General features: G+C 41.4%; 1 protein-coding gene across 1 annotated transcript in view; it reads right to left on the bottom strand.

Annotated features, from left to right (window-relative positions):
• Positions 1-18,559, bottom strand: part of ADAM12 (ADAM metallopeptidase domain 12) — a 183,669-nt gene that overhangs the window by 119,722 nt on the left and 45,388 nt on the right. Inside the window, exon 3 of the mRNA XM_075757648.1 lies at positions 17,467-17,540. Within this exon, the coding sequence (XP_075613763.1) occupies positions 17,467-17,540 (74 nt within the window). The remainder of the gene's footprint in view (positions 1-17,466; positions 17,541-18,559) is intronic.

Here is an 18,559-nt window from a genome sequence, read left to right as displayed (position 1 = left end):
TGCATTTAGGACACCACTGCTCAAAATATACTTGTGAGTGTAAATATAAGAATCAGTCTTTTAAATCTTCCTTTTACACTGATGATAGATGTATCATATGAAGTAGCTGTGTCCTAGCAACAACATAACTCTTGCTAAACTCAGGCAATTGGAAAATCAGTCAAATTCAGACACAATTAAGATTAAATGTCATAACTGACAAGGTATGAAAAATACTAGGCCTTTCCAATTTAACCTTTTTTTTTTGTTCTCATCTCCATATCTTTTGTAATGATTCATGCAATGACATTAGTAATACACAGAAATAAATTAAAATTGACTTTTGCTAAAAGATCTGAATAGTACATTAGCTCTTCTCTAAGCATGTCTGAGTGGAGTTCCCATTCTCCTCTGAACTGAACGCACGCAGCTGATACAAAACAGGAGTGTATCCAAGCTCCAAATCGGGCTCTTTCAGTATTTAAACTTAGATCGCATCCTAAACTTCTTTCTAAGCCTGAAGGCTCCTGATTTTTCCTTGATTGGACTTCAACTCAACACCATTCCCAAGTCTTTTTTCATCGTCTAGTGGATGCAAAGACTCCTGTCTATGCTCTATTTGAGAAAATCCTGTGCTTCTGAATCCTATGTTTCTATCCCTCCTAAAGATAAGGTTTTCTATTTTCCTATAGAAAACAGAGTTGCTTCCTCTTCTATACAAGGTTCAACAATTGAAATCAGTCAGTCAGTTCTGGTATCAATAAAATTGTTTCTTCAAGATCCCAGAGAAAATTAAAAATGACACACTATGATAGATTCAGCATATTTTCAAGTCTCTTAAGTTACTAGGTTTCATTTTACTTCTCTGCTATGGCATATTTTCCCGTAGTTTTTTCTTTAACATAAGTTTTGTAAAGCAAAGAATCTATCCTGTGACCAGCTCATTCTCTCCCATTGCTACCTGTTGGCTTCCTCTCTTCTGTAAAAATATCTTTTTATTTAGGTAACTGAAAGTAATGATATAGAGAACACACAGGAATTGCTTATGGTTAACGCTGTTACAGCTTTACAAATTAAAATGACCTTAAATGAGTAATGTGTCCCCTTGACCTAACCTATTCTTCCTGTTCAATTTTCAGTCAGGAATTATCATGTTGCGTCGGTTTCCTTATACCTCATTCCTGACATAATTTCCTAAGGGAAAAGACAGTTTCCCAACATCCTCTTCCAATACCAGCTGGGCACTCTTCCTTGTACCTGGTATGCAACTTCCGGTGTTAAAGCAATTTGCATATTTTAGTCCTATCAATAGCTGCACTGTCGATCACATACTTGACATTCTTTCTTTGTTTGAACTGAGGTATTATCTTAAATTTTCCTGATCTCCAAATTGCAATAAGCCCTTTCTAATGAATTCTGTTTCAGAATCCGTCTGGGAGTTAAAACCAAAACAAGTTTCAGCAGTCCAGCTGGGTGCATCCGTGCTCTCCTGACTTCCAAAGCTCACCGCAGTGACTCCACTCCTGTGCAAGCTTGCCGTGTAAGAAAGGTTTTCCCTAGAAGATTGCTATGCATGTAGCTTACCTGAGCCTCTCTTCGCTGCTGTCACCTACACAAAACATACATACTGGTGCTCCTTAGCCTGCTGTGAACAGGTAGAAGTGGTGTCCAGGATGGAGTACCATGTGGCATATATGCCGTGTAACGTAAACCAGGTTGCAATCACCGCCTCCTGTCATGCCTTCCCAGGAATCACCTCACTGCATGATTTCACGCCCATGTGAAAGCTAGGTGAGTTAATTCTGTGATCTCATGGCATCAGCAAACCCATCCGCATTCAGTGACTGAATCCCCTCAGATTCCTTAACCTCATTGTATCAGCATTGCCTCTTAGATCTTCCAGACTATTAATCACAACTGCTCTACTACCTTCAGCTCTCTTTCACTTTTTTCCCCTTTTATCATGTCTAAAGTAGCAAGGTGGTTTTTTTCCTACTGACCTCTTTACATTTCAGTGCTAAACCTTTATCAAAGGGGTCTCCATTTCTCCCCTTTTCCCCTAGATCACCAATGATGGTAAAAGTCCTACTCTTCCTTCCACAAAAGACTTTCCCACATCAATTTTGCTTCATGTCGCCATCCAGTTCCTCCCTCAGACTCTTTTGTCACTACTCCACCATATTGTTTCTCTACTTTTGCCTCATTGAAACTGTTAAACAAGGAACATGGCAGTCTCATTTAATGAGTTTCTGCTCTGTGTCTGTTATTCCCACTTATTTAACATAGGTCAAATACACTTCTGCTGACAATGCAGAGCTCTAGAAGACTTAACTGGATTCCGATCCAACCCATGACTAATGTGAGTTATTGATTTATATCCAAATGGAGATGCATTTCTGTTCAGTTACTCCCTAAGCGTTTTACACTCCCAGAAGTGAAAATACCGAAACACTTTAGTACCCAAAAATTTAGATTGTCTTTTTCACCACCAGGACAACGTTCCCCTGTGCCACCGCACTGTTCATCCAACATTGCACATGTGAGCCAAGGATGGCATTTCTGAGAAGCGACTATCAGTCAAGAGCCTCAGCCCTGGTGGCAGTGACTTCATTTTGGTGTTGACATGAAATTATAATCACAGCTAAAGAGACTGCCTATATCCCACATCCCCATCTTATACATTTGCTTAAAAACTGGTGCTCTGACTCGTGTGTAACCTATGCGCAAGTCCTTTCTCGCATTCTTCCTCCAGGAATGTACTACTCTAATAAAGTACGAGTGGTACACCATGTTTTACAATCCCACAGCAGTGTCAGAGTACCGCTCAAGGCAACTGTCACAAGCAGTAGCAGTCTTTTAGGTGATCCCTTTAGATAAAGTAAGGACGAGGAAATTGCATCTGGCTGAAGTTTAAGATTCATTTCCATTTTAAGGTAAGGAAGAGCTCAGGTTGTAGATCGCAATTACCAAAACGCATTGATTTCTCAAAAAATATTACTGTAATGCAAAATTTTGGAATCTTGTTGGATCTGCAATTCTTAGACACTTCAGTTATCACCTGCTGAATTTTAACAGACACATCTGCCCTTGCATGGTCTTCAGGAAACCTGGCAAAATCCACAGAGTTGAGATCGGATCTCAGGCTCTGAGTCTCTCGCAAAACATGTAGTGCTGCAGGTAGAATACTCTCCCTACAGTCTACCTGTATGGAAAATCCATACCTTCCCTGTAATAAGAGGATTATGGGAAAACCAACAAAAGAGGGATTGTCTCCTTTCATTTCTCCTGCCAAAAATGAGAATGTTTTCCTGCTGAACTGAAAATTAAGGACACATCCTGCTCTGTTTTAACTCTCAGACGTTGACAGACTATTCAAAGCCTACCTGGTAAGACTCCTCAAGCGCAGGGGATATTGTGGTTTCAGCTGATGTTGTGAATGAATATAACCATGAAAAACTAACTTAATAAATCTGCTACACCTCTAATTGTCTTAAGAATAGGTGAGTAAACATTAGGAAAATCTACGAAGGTCACCCCGGTGCAGAAAGCCTGTGCAAAAATCGGCAACGGCAAAAGCCCTAGAGATGTGGTTTCGGTACACTACATGATCTTCCACAGCCCCTCTGCTCTTGAAGTGATTTTCACCCTGCTTGAACTTTGTAAAAAGTGTGTATAAAACAGCAAAGAAGAACATTTGAGATGAGAAAAGCAACCATGTTATGATTAAATATGTATGGTAATGCCAGTGCCCCTTGTGGAAGTATACAAGAAAAGCAGTTGGCTATTAAGCCAAGTAACACAAGACAAGGCATCCACCTCTCTGCAGACTTCTAATACTGTAAGGACAGTTTCCAAGGAGAAAGCTAATATCACTGTAATACTTACTTTTCCCAGTAAAACATATATGCTTTTGCAGAACAGGATTCACTTCTGAAGCTGTACCAACAAGTAAATTATTCATAACAGAAGAGATAAAAGACAGAACATTTCACAGAGTAAAACATTTAGACCCCCCCCCTAGCTCTGAGGGTGTGATCATACTCATACTATCCGGGCATACTGGGAATCTAAATGAACCTAAATTAAGTGGTACAAGCTATGCATATAAAATACATAAAGTTGATCAAAAAAGAGAGCTCTCCTGTACCTACATTTCATCTTTCATGTTGAACTAGTTCAAACAGAATTAAGCAAAGACGCAATTAATCAATGCTCTTACATTGTGCTACTTATCAATATGTGAGTGTAAAACTTCAATAAAATAGGATGCTTAAAGGGCTGCTAAATGTATCAATATTCAATTAAATAATGTTAATAAAGCCATTAAAAGAGAATTACCAAGGGTTTACATAGGAAGTATCTCTGTCTGACATTAGGTGGCTCTTTAAACATTTTCTAAAGAAATATTGTACAAAGCTATTAAAATATTTATGCAATGCTTGCATTAGTTCTATTTAACGGGCATAGCAGCAATAATATCAGCACTTTAAAATGCTTCGCTTCTCAGTGCCATGTGATTATCCACCAGTTATGAGAGATAAATAAATTCCCAGTCTTAGAATTTTAATGCTTTTCATTACAAAGAAAAGATCTTCAAATCCTTCATTAAGCTCATAGCTTCACCAAAATTGGATGCTTCCAACTATTTGTTGGGAAACTAATATTAGAGCATGCTGCAGCAGGAACCTGGGCTGGAGCTTGCCACCAGGGCTCTCGCCCGCTGCTCAGCCATTCAGGTAGCCCCAGAGGAAACTTGGGTCTCGCCCCAAATCTTAGTTGGTTGTGAACTCAGGCCTCGCAGGCAAACCCTTCATGGAGAACTTAGAAAGCAAGGAAGATTATTTCATTCAAAGAGATTGTGCTGGTGCAGCAGTTCTGGGGTTTGTGGCTCCTCCTCTATTACTGAGTAACAAAAGGCCTCCTAGGACTTGTTAAATTAGCCAATGTAATGAAGTCCAATTCTGTGTTATTTGCACAGGGACTGGAAAAGATTTCATGTTTCCATGTACATAAACAAAACCTGGCTCAGCACACCAGGGACTTAAGAGGTTTATAAAATATAAAAGACATTCACATTAATCTGTTAAACAATTCATTCTCTACCCTGCCCTTTCCTACTAAGTGAATTCATTACTTATTAAAGATATATATTTGCTGCTGGCCTTTTTGCTGCCAGTGACTCACTGCTGGACCCCAAAACCTTGGGGCTCAGCGGTGGGGGCAGAGATGCTGGCCCTGGGGCATGTCCAGCCAGGGCGGGAGGAGAAGGCACTGCGCCGGCAGCTCAAGCACTGGCAGCAAATTGAAGATGCAAGTACATCTCTTCCTATTATGAGGAGGATTTTGGGTCCATAACAATGTCAGCCTTGCTGTAGCGAGCAGGACAGAATGTTTTTGGGACTGCACCATTGATCAGAATTAAATTATTAGGAGATGTGGAAATGAAACAAATGAATTCATGCCCTGGAAAACAAAAAATAAAGCAGTCCCTCTGATGCTGCCTAGACTGTGGTGAGTATTTTTTGTTCCAGGAATTGCTAAGCTAACAGAAAATGCTTATTTCTTGCAGAACAGCTTGGGCAAACTTTGTGAAGATAAACCCATCTTTACATTCAGGCATCTGTGACTCCTCTCAAGGAACTGTCACTTGCAATTTTGAGGGATACTCCTCTAAATTTGTATTAAAAAAATCCATATTTTTTTCTGAAAATAACAGCATTTCATATTTAAAAAGACCAAACGGGTGCTAGTAAATAAAAATATCTTAACAAGAACCATTTTGGTTTTTTTTTTTTTAAAAGATCATTATACCAAATCACTACACCTCTAATTCAAAGAAAGTCAAATGCATGCCCTGCTTGAGCATTATCCCCACAATAGTTTGGAAAGACATTAATTTGCCACAATTTACATCCACAAAAGAAAGCAATAAAGACTTTTAAAGGTCATGGAACTTCTCTACGAACAAAGTTTGTACCACACTTCAACCAAAGTGCAAGTAGAAGTGAAAATAGTAGCTACTTGCTTTTGATTGCTTTATTTTCAGAAGACTCTAACAGCTACCCACTTCTTTAACAAAACCAAAAAAATCTTACTATCACATTCCCTCCTCTCCTCCCTAAATATTTTTGTTTCAGAAACATTTATGTCACAATCATTTCGGGTTTTTATGCTACCTAAACATTATCGCCCAGCTAATATTGTGACATTATCTACTTTGTATTTGGGGGGGGGGGTGGGGTGTTCTGTTTATGTAGGGATAAAAGATATATTCTAATTTTATTTCTTGTGTAGCATTCAAAATCCCTGCTGTTTCAAAAATTAGAGTTTTATTTGTCCAACTAAAACTGCATAAGCCATCCAATGGGTCTGTGGAACAAGTTAGTTAAACTATTGTAGCTTCCACCAATCCAATCCAATCTCCAACTAGATTAGTTTCAAATCTAATCAGATTACGATACACCTAACAGGCACTAGCCAGTCCGTAATGGGAGATTTGCCCATTTCCCAGCCAAATGCAGTGGGTCTGAACACTCTTATTTTCATTTTGGATCCTCTGCCAAGTTATCGTACAGTCATCTTTCACCCAATGATTGTACGAGTGTCTTTTTTAAAGCCCATACCCAGCCAGGGGACACATCTACTACAGGAAATGGTGTTGCACCGGACTTGACACGTACTGCAAAGAAACAAATGTGTACGTTGAATTTATGAGTCATCCCAATACATTTATTAAGCATTAAGTTGTGCTTTTACAACTGGTCTTCATCAAAGATATTTCATCTGTTAGCCAAAGCGTCATCTTTTCTAATGACTCATAATGAAGACTCATTCCATTTAGCTTGATTTTACTGGCTCATCAGCCTCTTGTTCTCAAGGGGCTAAGCTGTTCCTTTCAGCATGTTCAACCCACATACAAGTGGCCATTAACTATACTTTCTCATTATGTAAGAATCAGCTAATCAAGACTGACCAAGAAATAACTGATGTTGTGATTAAAGAAAGAGAGACATCTGCTTGGAATTATCCAGACCGCTGTTTCAAAACTGATAAGGCATTTACTGCCTTGGTATTAAATTATAACAAGAATAAATGATTTGGGGGAGTGGTGGGGAGAATGTGGAGTTCACTTTACCTATCACATGGAAGGGGAAGAGATGGAGAGCACAAAGTGCAAGGAAGGACCTACAGTGAGAAGAAAAGGCAGAACCTGTCTGTAAATCGCATCAACACAAGTGAGAGGGAAGCAGACAAAAATTCAAGGCTATATTTGAGGGACTGTTTGTAATGTAAAGAAAACTATTCTTTCCGTGGTTTTCAGAGATGTAGCAAAGGCTAAGTTGTGAAAATATCTCTACTTCCATTTCCTAATTCCCATTCAGTTTTTTTTTTTCCTTTTTTTTAATATCCAAAATAAAAATAACATTCATATCTATCAAATTCTTTTCTCATGTAAATCAGGAACCATTTCCCTGAAGTCAGAGTGGGCTGCATATATGTATTTCTAATTAAGTTTGACTAGGAGGCTTGCTTTACTTTCTTTCTAAATGTCATATGCAACTCTTCTGAAGCCAAAAGTTCACTTATTTTGATCAGAGCACAGGAGATACATACTTCCTCTTATTCTCTCTTTTTACAGAAAAATAAATAAATAAATACAAAATTAGATATGGTCATTTTATACATAAGCACTACCTAAACACAGACACCAGAATGCTAGTCAGATAATATATGTAATGTGATAGAGACTACACTGAAACCGAATCATAACTAGAGCTGTAACTGAACAACTGAACATAACTCTATTTTTCCTTAGGGGAAAAAAGAGCATCAGATAGGAAGAGGACAGTGTGCTTTTACTGGACTAAACAACACTGAGAAAGTGCAAATATGTGGGTCAGAGGAAGGAACAGGCAAGCTCTGCTCTCATCCCGAGAGGACTCGGGAAGCATAAATTGCCAAGAACAGTCCCATTTAGGGGGAGTATTACAGCGTACTCAAATTACCTTCTTCATACAAAAAGCATACTTCTACACACAGCCAGGTACTCGATTTTTTTTCATAGCTACTTCAAATGAACAAGTAGCAGGTAGTAAGATAAAAGCACAGAACTAAATTGGACCAATTTCTTGAAGGAATCTGTCTGGATTACTGAGGCCAGACATCAAAGAGGGGGAAAAAAAAGTGCCCCGTTGCCAAGCTTATGTTTCCATATATGTATTTCCTCCACACACAGACTCTTCATATAGACTCTGCTTTTTGAATCATCCCTCTTGGCCGATATTGCAATACTTAGTGCTCATATGCTGCTTTTCATCTTCAAAATGTGAGCAAATTAATCCTCGAGGCTCTGCTTGAAGGAAATGAAATAAATAAATACCACGAGCCCTATTTCCCAGGCGGGCAGCCGGCGGTGGGGAGGTGAGCTGACTTGGCCCGGGGGTAGCAGAGCACCTCCCGGCCTCACGCTCCCGCCCCACCACACTCTGCGAGCGGGTATTTATTTCTTCAGCGCTTTCTGCCATCCTCTGCAGCCCTGAGAAACTGCTCTGTCACTTGGACAGGAACTGACATTTTCTGGAAAGAGTCTCAAATTTAGCATCCAGGAAAGTATCTGCTTCTCCTCTGAATCCAGCCCTATGCAGAAGATTCTTGTCCTTAAGTACCTTACGTCTGGCTTTTTCTCTTTCTTTCTTAATTTCTTTTTTTCCCTCCTTCTTTTTCTCTCTTTTTCTTTTCCGTCCCTTTTATTATTTTAAAGAGGAAAACCTTCCATAAGTAGATGCAGAGAAACAGCTGTTGCAGCGAGCAGCTCTGCAGACATGCCTGCTGCCTGACTCACATACGCCTCGCTCAAAAAATGTAAAAGAAACCGTTACATCAGTGATGTTGAATCAGATCGTGCCCAAAGAAACATCCAGGGATCATACTCTTCTCCTGTCGACGTGGGGCATTAATTTCTTCCTCCCACTGGCCCTCCTCTTTCCCTGTATTTTGTGAGACAGGAGGACCCATATATTTTTAGAGAGGGGATCTGTGCACACTGGGCTCCTTACCTGGACCCCTGGCAGAACAGAAAAACTGGAAATGCTGAAGGCTGCCCTACTTTGTCTATGGAAATTCGTATATGCCTGGAAATCCCTCTCAAAGGAGTTTTGAAAAAGGGCAAAAAAGAGGAAAAAAAGAGAAAAAAAAAAAGGAAAAGAGAGAAAAAGAAGAAAAAAGAAAGAAGAAAGAAAAAAAGGAAAAGAGAGAGCCAGAGTAGATCAAAATTTATGTGGAAGTTCCTGCACTCAATTCCTGACTGATATTTTTAAAGGAAACTAAGGTATGAACTCTTCACAAGAACAGGATGACTAATTTCTCTTTAGCTGCTTAAAAATATTCCTACATTCAGTTCTTCATAAATGTTTATTCCTTTAGGGCTACGAGGATGTAAAACCATGTCCCAGGACCTCAAAACACAAATCAGTTGGGGCAGATTATGGGGGAAGGAAAAAAGTCTTCTTGGACTTTCAGGTACCTAAACTCCATGACCACAGCATGGCAAAGCTGCCAAACCTGAGGATTTTACCATGCCTGGGACAATATTATCAAGGGTTTGGTTTTGGTTTGGTTTTGTGTTGGGGTTTTTTTTTTTTTTTAGACTGATGATGGAGCAGAAAAGCTGGAGGGTATGAATCTTAAATATCACAACAAAAGAGAAGGTTAAAAAGAACTCCAAATACTTGCATTTTTTTTGACTGTTGTGATTTTTTTTCCAGTTCCATTTTACAGTGACATGGACATGTATTGCCAGGACATGGGTCATCCTCTTCCTGCTGTTATCTCCTTTCCGATCCATCCACCAACCAGCTGAAATCCTAGGAGTGCAAACTCAGGGAAGGGACGATTACCTGCACGGACCGCGATGCCAACAGCAGCAGCCATCTGACATACAGATAGTCTATCGTATAAATATAGATGAGGTTTAGGGAAACACTAAGGTGTTCCCCTTCCTTGTAGGTGTGCAGTTTGTGCCTTGGTGGGTCGCAGGGGAAGGGTTGAGCGGATGTTCGCTCAGATGCTGAAGATTAATTTGTGTTTTACGTAACTTTGGACATTTACAGACACAAATCCACATTACTCAATGTTCACGGTAAGGAATCAATGACAGTTGTGCAGAGTGTGAGTTGGGAGGACAAGCGCGCGGACCCCTGCAACCCCACACATGGACAAGGAGATCGACTGTTCTAGGAACCATCCCCTGCAGATCACCAGAAAGGTCTCCAGCAGGTACATGGCCACTTTTGGTGGAAATCAGTCGAAAGCTGGGAAGCCAGTGCCCGCTTTGGGAGGCGTATGCTATGCCCAGCCCCAGGCCTGGTGGGGACGTGGATCTGGCTCCTGGACAGGGATTATGAGCAGAACTGAATTGTTCCTTTTGAATACTTCATTTCCACATGCAACATAAAATAACAGAGAATTCATCTGAGGAACTGTACTTCAGTGTACTCTGTATTTACTGACCCCCCCAAAAATAATACATGAAACAGTGAACACTATAAGCAAATGAAATAGCTGGCATCTTTCCCTCCAGAATTTTATGAAGGCAACACTGTTCTTCTCTCTGCAAAGCCTCCAGGAGAAGTTGAGATCCTAGGAACCGAGTGCGTGCCAGCAAAATGCCACTAGATGCAAAAAGAGACGCTGGACGTACTGTCACATATCTGCTCTTATACAAAGACATTGGACCCCTGGGATGGAGCATCAAAGTGAAAATATCTAATAGAAAATTCATTAAAAGCAGGGTCAGCCTCAATATTAACTTGAAACCTCATTTACAGTCCTCCCTGTGTTTCTGAAGCCAGAAAGCAATATCCACAAATGTTTCTGAAAAGCAGGAGAATCCTCTCGGTTTTGGCCTGCTATCTTTACACGTGTTGTGAAAAGGAGACCAAACATCCCCGGTAATGCCGGGGCATGTGACGATGCAAAGCAGAATCCAGCGCTTCCCCTTCACTGCCTATTGAAACGCTGCTCACGCTTGTTAGAAACAAACTAAAAAAGCCCAACAATCAAAAGCAATCTGAAACCTGCCCAAGCAGCAGATAGCAGAAACACGTGAGGAACACCCAGGAGCTTTGTGAGCAAAGCCTGGGTCCAGCTGGACGCACCCGTACTTCGCCTGCCAACCTGCAAAACGTCCCGGCGTTGGCTGCGAGGCCGTCGCTCCTCGGGCGCGTAACGCTTCTGCGCCACGTGGGCTGGCATCTGACTATCAGTGGGAGATTGCAAGGTTTCCAGAAAGTCATTTTTATCTCTTGTCTCTCCCCTAATTATTTATTTTACAGTCCCAGATGATTATATTTTGTCCGTGTGTTTGTTATCATGGTGATCAAGCTGACTCCAGCCCGCTCGCAGGAGGGAGGGAGCGCACATTCCTATTGTTGTCTGATAGCCAGCTCTCCTCCCTGACCTCTCTGCTGAGCAAGGTTAAAATGAAATGCTGAAAACCTCACATTCTGCAGCACAAAGGGAGATTAAAACACTGTTCTGAAAATACAATATTCTACTGCTGCAATATATCTAGGGACCAAACTCTAAAGCAGGCATTTCTTTATTAAATTTATTGCACCAGCAAGTATATTTCCCTCTCCATTATTCTTATATATTTAATTGGCAGGTACAGCTCTAGGGTTGCTCTGACTGACAGACACTTGAACAAGCAAAACCTTGTGTTAACTTGGTTCATGCTGTCAACTGATTCAGCCCGGGAAACTACTTTTCTCAGCAAAACCTCCGCGCGGAGAAAACAGTACCTGTCCTACCCATCAGACTCGAACTTTTTTTGCACGCTCTGCGAACCGGGTTTGTAGTTCTGCCGTACGCACAGAAATGTTAACCTTCCCCATATCTCAGTTTTCCCACCTGAGAAAGGGGACCACTCCTGTGCCAAGGCTGCGGGGCAAGGACAGAGCAGCACTGGCTCTCCTGACCCAAAATCCTCCCCCAGACACAGTCCTCTCTTCTCTCCAGGGGACTTGGCACAGCCCCGTTGCCCTGCTGTTTTATGGGGAGAGAAGAAGCTTGGCCGTGTTAGAGATGATGACATTCAGCCACAAGAAGGTCTCCAGTCTTTTTATCCTCTCCACTTCCAGCATATTATATCAGTGTATGAATACCTTTTCCCATTGTTCCTTTCTTTTGGTGTATTCATGTAAGGCGAGGAAAAACAGATCAAGCAAGCAGTGGTTTCTCTCCTGATGGAGCTGAACCCTTTCATCCCAACACAGCTCCAAAACGACACAGCCAAAGGTAGCCCCGACCACACTACCTCGACTACCATTGCTAATACCAACTTACGCTAAGAACTCATTCAGTTATAGAACAAATCTCAGTGCCCACACTAACTGTGCCATCCTTATACCACAAAGCTACAGCAAATACCTGTGCCCTTAGAGCCACAGATTTATACCATCGTTACTGCAGCCGTGGTAGCTGAATCTCCACGTGTCAGTGCGGTGTAGACCATTTGACTGTTGCCATTGCAGAAGGCAAAAATTGTTACTTCCATTAAAGCGAAACTTTTACTTCAATTAAAGTGAAATCCCAACTGTCAGCTCACGCTGAAACGCTGCAGTACAGCTGCCAGCTCCAGCGTTTGCAGATAAAACAGTCAGGGGTCACAGTTTTTTGGCTAAGTTACAGCACAGAATTATAATAGCAAGTATATTTGAAAGGTCCTGTTTCTCTATTTGCTATTTGTTTGTTTAGATTTGTTTCCTCTATCTGTATTTCGAGCCATTGATTGTATACAAGCGTGTCAATTCATTAACAAATTTTGTCAGCTCTCTTCTTTGGCACTGGAAATGGGTTGTTTCCCTGCTAAATTAATCCAGCTACAATGTCACTTGCACACCAATCAGCGCTCCTATTCAGAAAGGTCAGGCAGAAGAGAGAACTATTTTTATTATTTTTTTTTTTTTTTAACCAAAAAAGAACACAAAGGATTTCTGAACGCTAAAGCCTCACTGTAACAGGTCACATTAGCACTGTGGATGAAGATGCCTATCGCCCGCTTTTCTGCCCGAGGGAATGCTGCTAGAACCCTCTCTGTCCCGGAGCCAAGCTCTCAAAGTGACCTCCAACACTGGACCATGCCGTCCCCATCCATCCCTGATACTGTGTCTCTGGGTAGAAGTGGTAGATGTGCAAGGGGGACAGTCATGATGCTCTAAACATCGGGAGGTCTCTGGGATCCTAGGGGATTTAAAGGATAAGATGGAGACTTATACCATGGCCTGGGGTGGATTTTGCCTCCTGATTATGAGAATTTTTACTGGGAGAATAAAAGGCGGCAATCTAACCTGATATATTCCCTTTTATATATCGCTTTGTTAAAGGCTGTGTTATAAACCTGACAAAAAAAGAGCATAAAGTTATGGGGAAATGAATAGTGAACTCTGCTTCTCCAAAACACTAGGGTTGTCTTTCCATTTCCACGTTCCCCGGGACATCGCCAACGGCCCGTCAGCCACAACCGCACTGATCGCACCCTCGCTGCTCCCTCTGCAAAGCTGGGCATCGAATTCCCACCGGAAGGAAACTGTCCAGGGATCACCTGAGATGCTGCTGATGTCCTCAGGGCAAAGCCATCCTACCTCCATACTTGCCCTCATGTCCTCTCGACTTACCTCAGCTTTTTATCTTTATCTGCCACGGACTCAGGTATATACAGGAGTCAGCACTGAAAAAGCTCTCTAACATCTGTTCAAAGTTGTATTTCTTTGACATTCATAATTATGACCTTCGTCAGCAAATCATTTAAGCATGAAATTAATTTTGAAAATAAGTGATTCCACTGACTTTACCTGGATTACTCATATGTTTAAAGTTAAAAGAACACTTAAGTACTTTGCTGTATATAGCCCTATTTCTGACAGTGTAAAATGTTTCCAGTTGCAGAAAAACAGCCAGTAGTCACATACCGTTCCACTCTCCAACTCAGATTTAATCTTACAAGGGTTTTGTTTCATTTACACAACAGTAAGCTTACTTTCCTCTCAGACCCACATGCTGCAATCAACTTTAAAGGAATTTATATGTGCATACATTACTGTCCCTTGCACAACAGAAGTGCATCAGTATTATTGATGCAACGCACACCAGTAGAGTCAGCTGCTCTGAAGGGTGGTTTATTTTGCAGCTGATTGATGATTTGCTGATTCTGGAAATCTCTCCATATGACAAGTGTTTCTAAAACATTTAAGATACTACAGAGCTCAAGGTTCTCAAGAGTGCAATCATATTTTGCAACTAAATCCTAGTAAGAAATGTACTTGCAACATAAGCTCACTAGCAGGTTTTCTATGATTGACAAATTGAATTCATGGCGAATAATTTTGGTGTTGCAGTTACAAATGTGCAATGCCTGAAAATTAATCACGAAACTATTTAATGAATATGTACAAAAGTAAACTTAACAGCTGGAAACCAAAGAGAAGATTTTAAGCCCTAAGCTGTGAAGTTAGGTTCCAATAACTCTTCCAGAACTAATTTACCACATCTTGCCCAATACATATGAACACATCTTGCTGAGTCTAAATATCAGAAAACACCAAACTGACATTAAATATTTCCATAGATAACAGATGGTTTAACACATCAGTCCCCACTTGGGGTTGCCTAATGCATCGGAATCATGTTTTGAAATACAAGTCAAGGTTTGGAAAATCTCTAAGGTTTTCAATAAATGGAGTTTTATGTCAAGACTACTCAAAGTAGCTGTTTCTACTAACCATGGAAAATCACATCCAGTTTTTTTTTTGCATGACCCAATGCAGAAATTATGTAATTTAGGGGACCCATCCACCTCCACCTCCACCCCCACCATTCTCCAAGGAATAACATGCTTTACATGAAACGACAGTAAAATAACATCACACGTATCAGAGCATCATATGTGTTGTCACTTACTACTCAAGAAAATATGTTTGTGTTTAGCACTCTGCTTCTGCCTAAAGCATGCTGATTTAATGGCTACTCCAATGCTCAGCATCAATGCTTTCAAGATATTTGAACTGCACGTTTCATGCCAACATCAGGAAGATGTAGCAGGCTGGAGGAGGCAGGGTCTGTATGCACATCCGCTGGTCCTCTCTGCAGCCTCATGGGCCAGAGCTGTAGTGTGGAAACATTTCTCCCTTCCCCAGGCATGCGATGACCTTCTCACACCTCTGGAGCCCATCATCTACCTTAGGACCAGTCTGGCCCGCTGCCACCGGCCATTGTTCCCCATCCTCTGCTCTGCAGACATGTATTCTCTCATTTATCTCCTGGACATTATTTTTCACTCCATGAACCTGCAGGACCCCCTGGAAGCAGCATGAGATTGTTTGCCCCGGGGAGCATAGACCAGTCATGCAGACTGATGCGCTGGCTTATTGACAGAAACCAGTAACACATAGACCTGCACACACCCCTATCAAAGCAACTTCTGCACAGACTTGCAACACTCAGACCATTATTTCTTCTGAAAAATCAAAGTCAGTAATACCGGAGAACAGGAAGAAATGATTTTGCAAAACCATGACCAACTTTTTTGTGTGGTTTGGGATCTATGAACCGCCTCATACACTACAAATGCCAATCACAGGCAAGGCTAATTGTAGCGTTTTACAATACTACCTAGGAGCTCCTGTTAAGATGAGGAACCTCATGTTAACACCATACAGAAGTCTTCTAGAATGCAAATCTTCTGGTAGACACTCCACCAGACAGGTAAACTAGAAAATAATCATTGATAAATGCTGTATTTCTTAAGGAGCAGATCTCAACATCTCCAAATCTGGTTAGTCAGACAGATGCTCACAGAGTTAATTTACTATACTTTCAGGTCCTACACTTAAAAGGGGTGGAGATTGCATCTTACAATTTTCTAAATCTGACTTTATCACAGGTACAAGAGAGGTTGGTATGTTCAGCAAGGCCTGTATTAGCAGTTTTATGTTCTTTTAATCGCTGACATGGAATGTAAATAGTTTCCTCAATTGCTGCATACTTCCCATTCCTGAAGGAAGGCACACCCTTTGACAAAGATTAAGAGAATATAAAGTTAAATCCCTGTTTACTAAAGGAATTAATCCTCCTCTAGTTACTGAAACAGAGCAACCTATGCTTGGGAATCTACATACCCTTCAAGAACAGGAAATGAACAACCAAGGAGCATTAAAAATAATGTAAGGAAAGCTGAAGATTTGGGCCTGATGTTGAATAATGAAGCTAACTGGATTTTATCACTGTTGGGTAATGTTAGGGTTCATCCAAACGACTGGAAATAAAAAGCATTTTCTGTTGTTTTACAGCAGAGGACTAAAGGGGTGCCCCGTCGTTTTCCATTGAAGTTGTCCATCACCAGCCCGAGGCAGCATGTACCCGGCCTCCCTTGGACATTTGCTTTCACATGCACATTCCTTCCTCTTAACACATAAAGCTGTGCCACTTACGTCTACAGTCTCTCTATTACAGTAAAAAAATACCGCTTTTGCTTTTATTTCACAGCAGGGAAACCTACAGAACACATAGATCCTTGCTAACATTTATAAAAAGTTTTCCCTAGGCTAAGAGTGATCTTTGCCAAGTAGCACATAGTTGTCCTGATCTGGATTCCCACAATATATTCTTGAGATATTCTTAGAGGAAAATCAGTTGAACAGTTGAGAAGGCAGACTAAGGCTTTGATGACGTTGGTTCCCCTTGTCGCAGACTTTCAGAGAAGTGACTTTATTTCTGTGTGTTTCTGTACCTCTTTGTGAAAAACTCTGCTGGGTTTCTGCCCGTGGGACCATCTCAACAGCAGCCCCTGGTATCACTCTCTGAAAGCTTACGGACATAAGGGGAGTTGTCAAGAGCACGTGGAAGAAGATGCAATATTTACAGCACACAAACAAGGGCTCAAGCTCAGCTTTGGTCACGGGCCTCGTGAGCAGCACAAAAATCCCATCATCAGCCCCTTGCCAGCAAACCCATGGAGCTCCCTTTTAGAAGTCCAGCAGGGTTTAAGCCCAAATCCTTGACTCATCTTCCCCGAGCAGAGCCGACAGCCACTGCACGGAGGCAACCATGGTCACCGGCAGTGCCTGGAGGGACGAGTCCTCCAGAAACAGTGCCAGAGGCTGTAAGGTTTTCCACATGACTGTAAATAAAGAGCTTACCACAGGAAAGGAGGACAAACCCAAACCAAATAAAAATAATGATCAACAGGAAAACACTGAGAGGCAACGTGTCCATTTTCAGTCCCACATAAATGCAAATGACCATAGAGATTCTTGCTCTATAAGCAGTGTGCAAATACAGACAACCCAAACTGGAATAAAACTCTCTTGTTAGGGGCCTGTTCTGTGAGGGACAAACTTGCCTCAGGTTATTTTAAACCATCAATTTTAAAATTACAACCCTTCTCTGAGAACCCTCAGTACAAAGTGAACATGCAACAAGGGTACTTACTCATTTCTCTCCAGATTGATGACTAGATGTTTACTTTCAGCTTGTATTACAAACTGCAGCAGTGCCGGGTGATTCTGAAAAAGGAAAAGACAGATGGCTGAGTCCAAACCCAGAGCCCACCACCTTGCACCCCGCTCTGCCAGGGAGCTGGACACACGTCTGCCGTTGCAGGATCAGGCCCTGCTTGGGAGGAGCAAGCAGCTACAAAGAGAAGTGCTTGCGGTGGACAAACATCGAGAGGCAGCACGGCAGGGCAGGATTTCACACCTGGGTCTTCAAGACACCATGGTGCGCCCTCAGGCATCACTTGCAACTTTGCATATCAGAGAGCATCTCACCTGGGAAGATAAGCACAGTGATGCAGTACATAGCCGTTCCAGGAGACATCTGGTACAGCTGCTTTGAATTTTCTCTTTTTCCTCTCCATGTACCAGCATAACTGCATTAAACACTAATATAATCCCTTATTAATGCTCAATCTTGCCGTACCATGTTTTAAAGTGAGGTATAGGTAATCAGGTTTGGGCTTTGTGTGACCATGTTCAGGTTAAGAAACCCATGTTCAAAGCAAGTACCTCCTGCACTAGGAGCAGCCCTGCGGTGCTGTGATCACAGTCACAGGGTGGCTCCAACAGAAACGCTTTTTTCCCCTTAGGCTGAGTACGCTAAATATTCACATTTAGAACTGCTCATGTGATCTAAGACCACCATGGAAACTAAACATAAACCTATGTATTTTAACCTTTTCATAAGGAATAATTAAGTTTTAGCTTAAAAAAGAAAAGAATTGCTCTTGGAGCAATTAGAAATATGGTCCACAGTATTATTAAGTATCCCTGTGAGAACAACTGACAAGTTATTTGTACGTATATACTAGTATTTAAGAGAATTTTCTAAACAAGACATCGACAGCAGAGAATACGGAAATCCCAGTTGCACTCCAGCATGGAGCAGGGATCGGGACATCTGGATTGTATTTTCAGCACCATCGTGACTGCGTGCAATCTTCACATTGCCGTTCCCCTGATTATAAAACAAGTTCTTTTTCATCTCAAGCATCCGAAGGTAAATCCGCTATTTTCGTGGAAGCTGT

This window comes from Balearica regulorum, chromosome 7, assembly GCF_011004875.1.
Source record: "Balearica regulorum gibbericeps isolate bBalReg1 chromosome 7, bBalReg1.pri, whole genome shotgun sequence".
In the NCBI taxonomy this organism is placed as follows: Eukaryota; Metazoa; Chordata; class Aves; order Gruiformes; family Gruidae; genus Balearica; species Balearica regulorum.
This window is presented reverse-complemented; position numbering and strand designations above follow the sequence as displayed.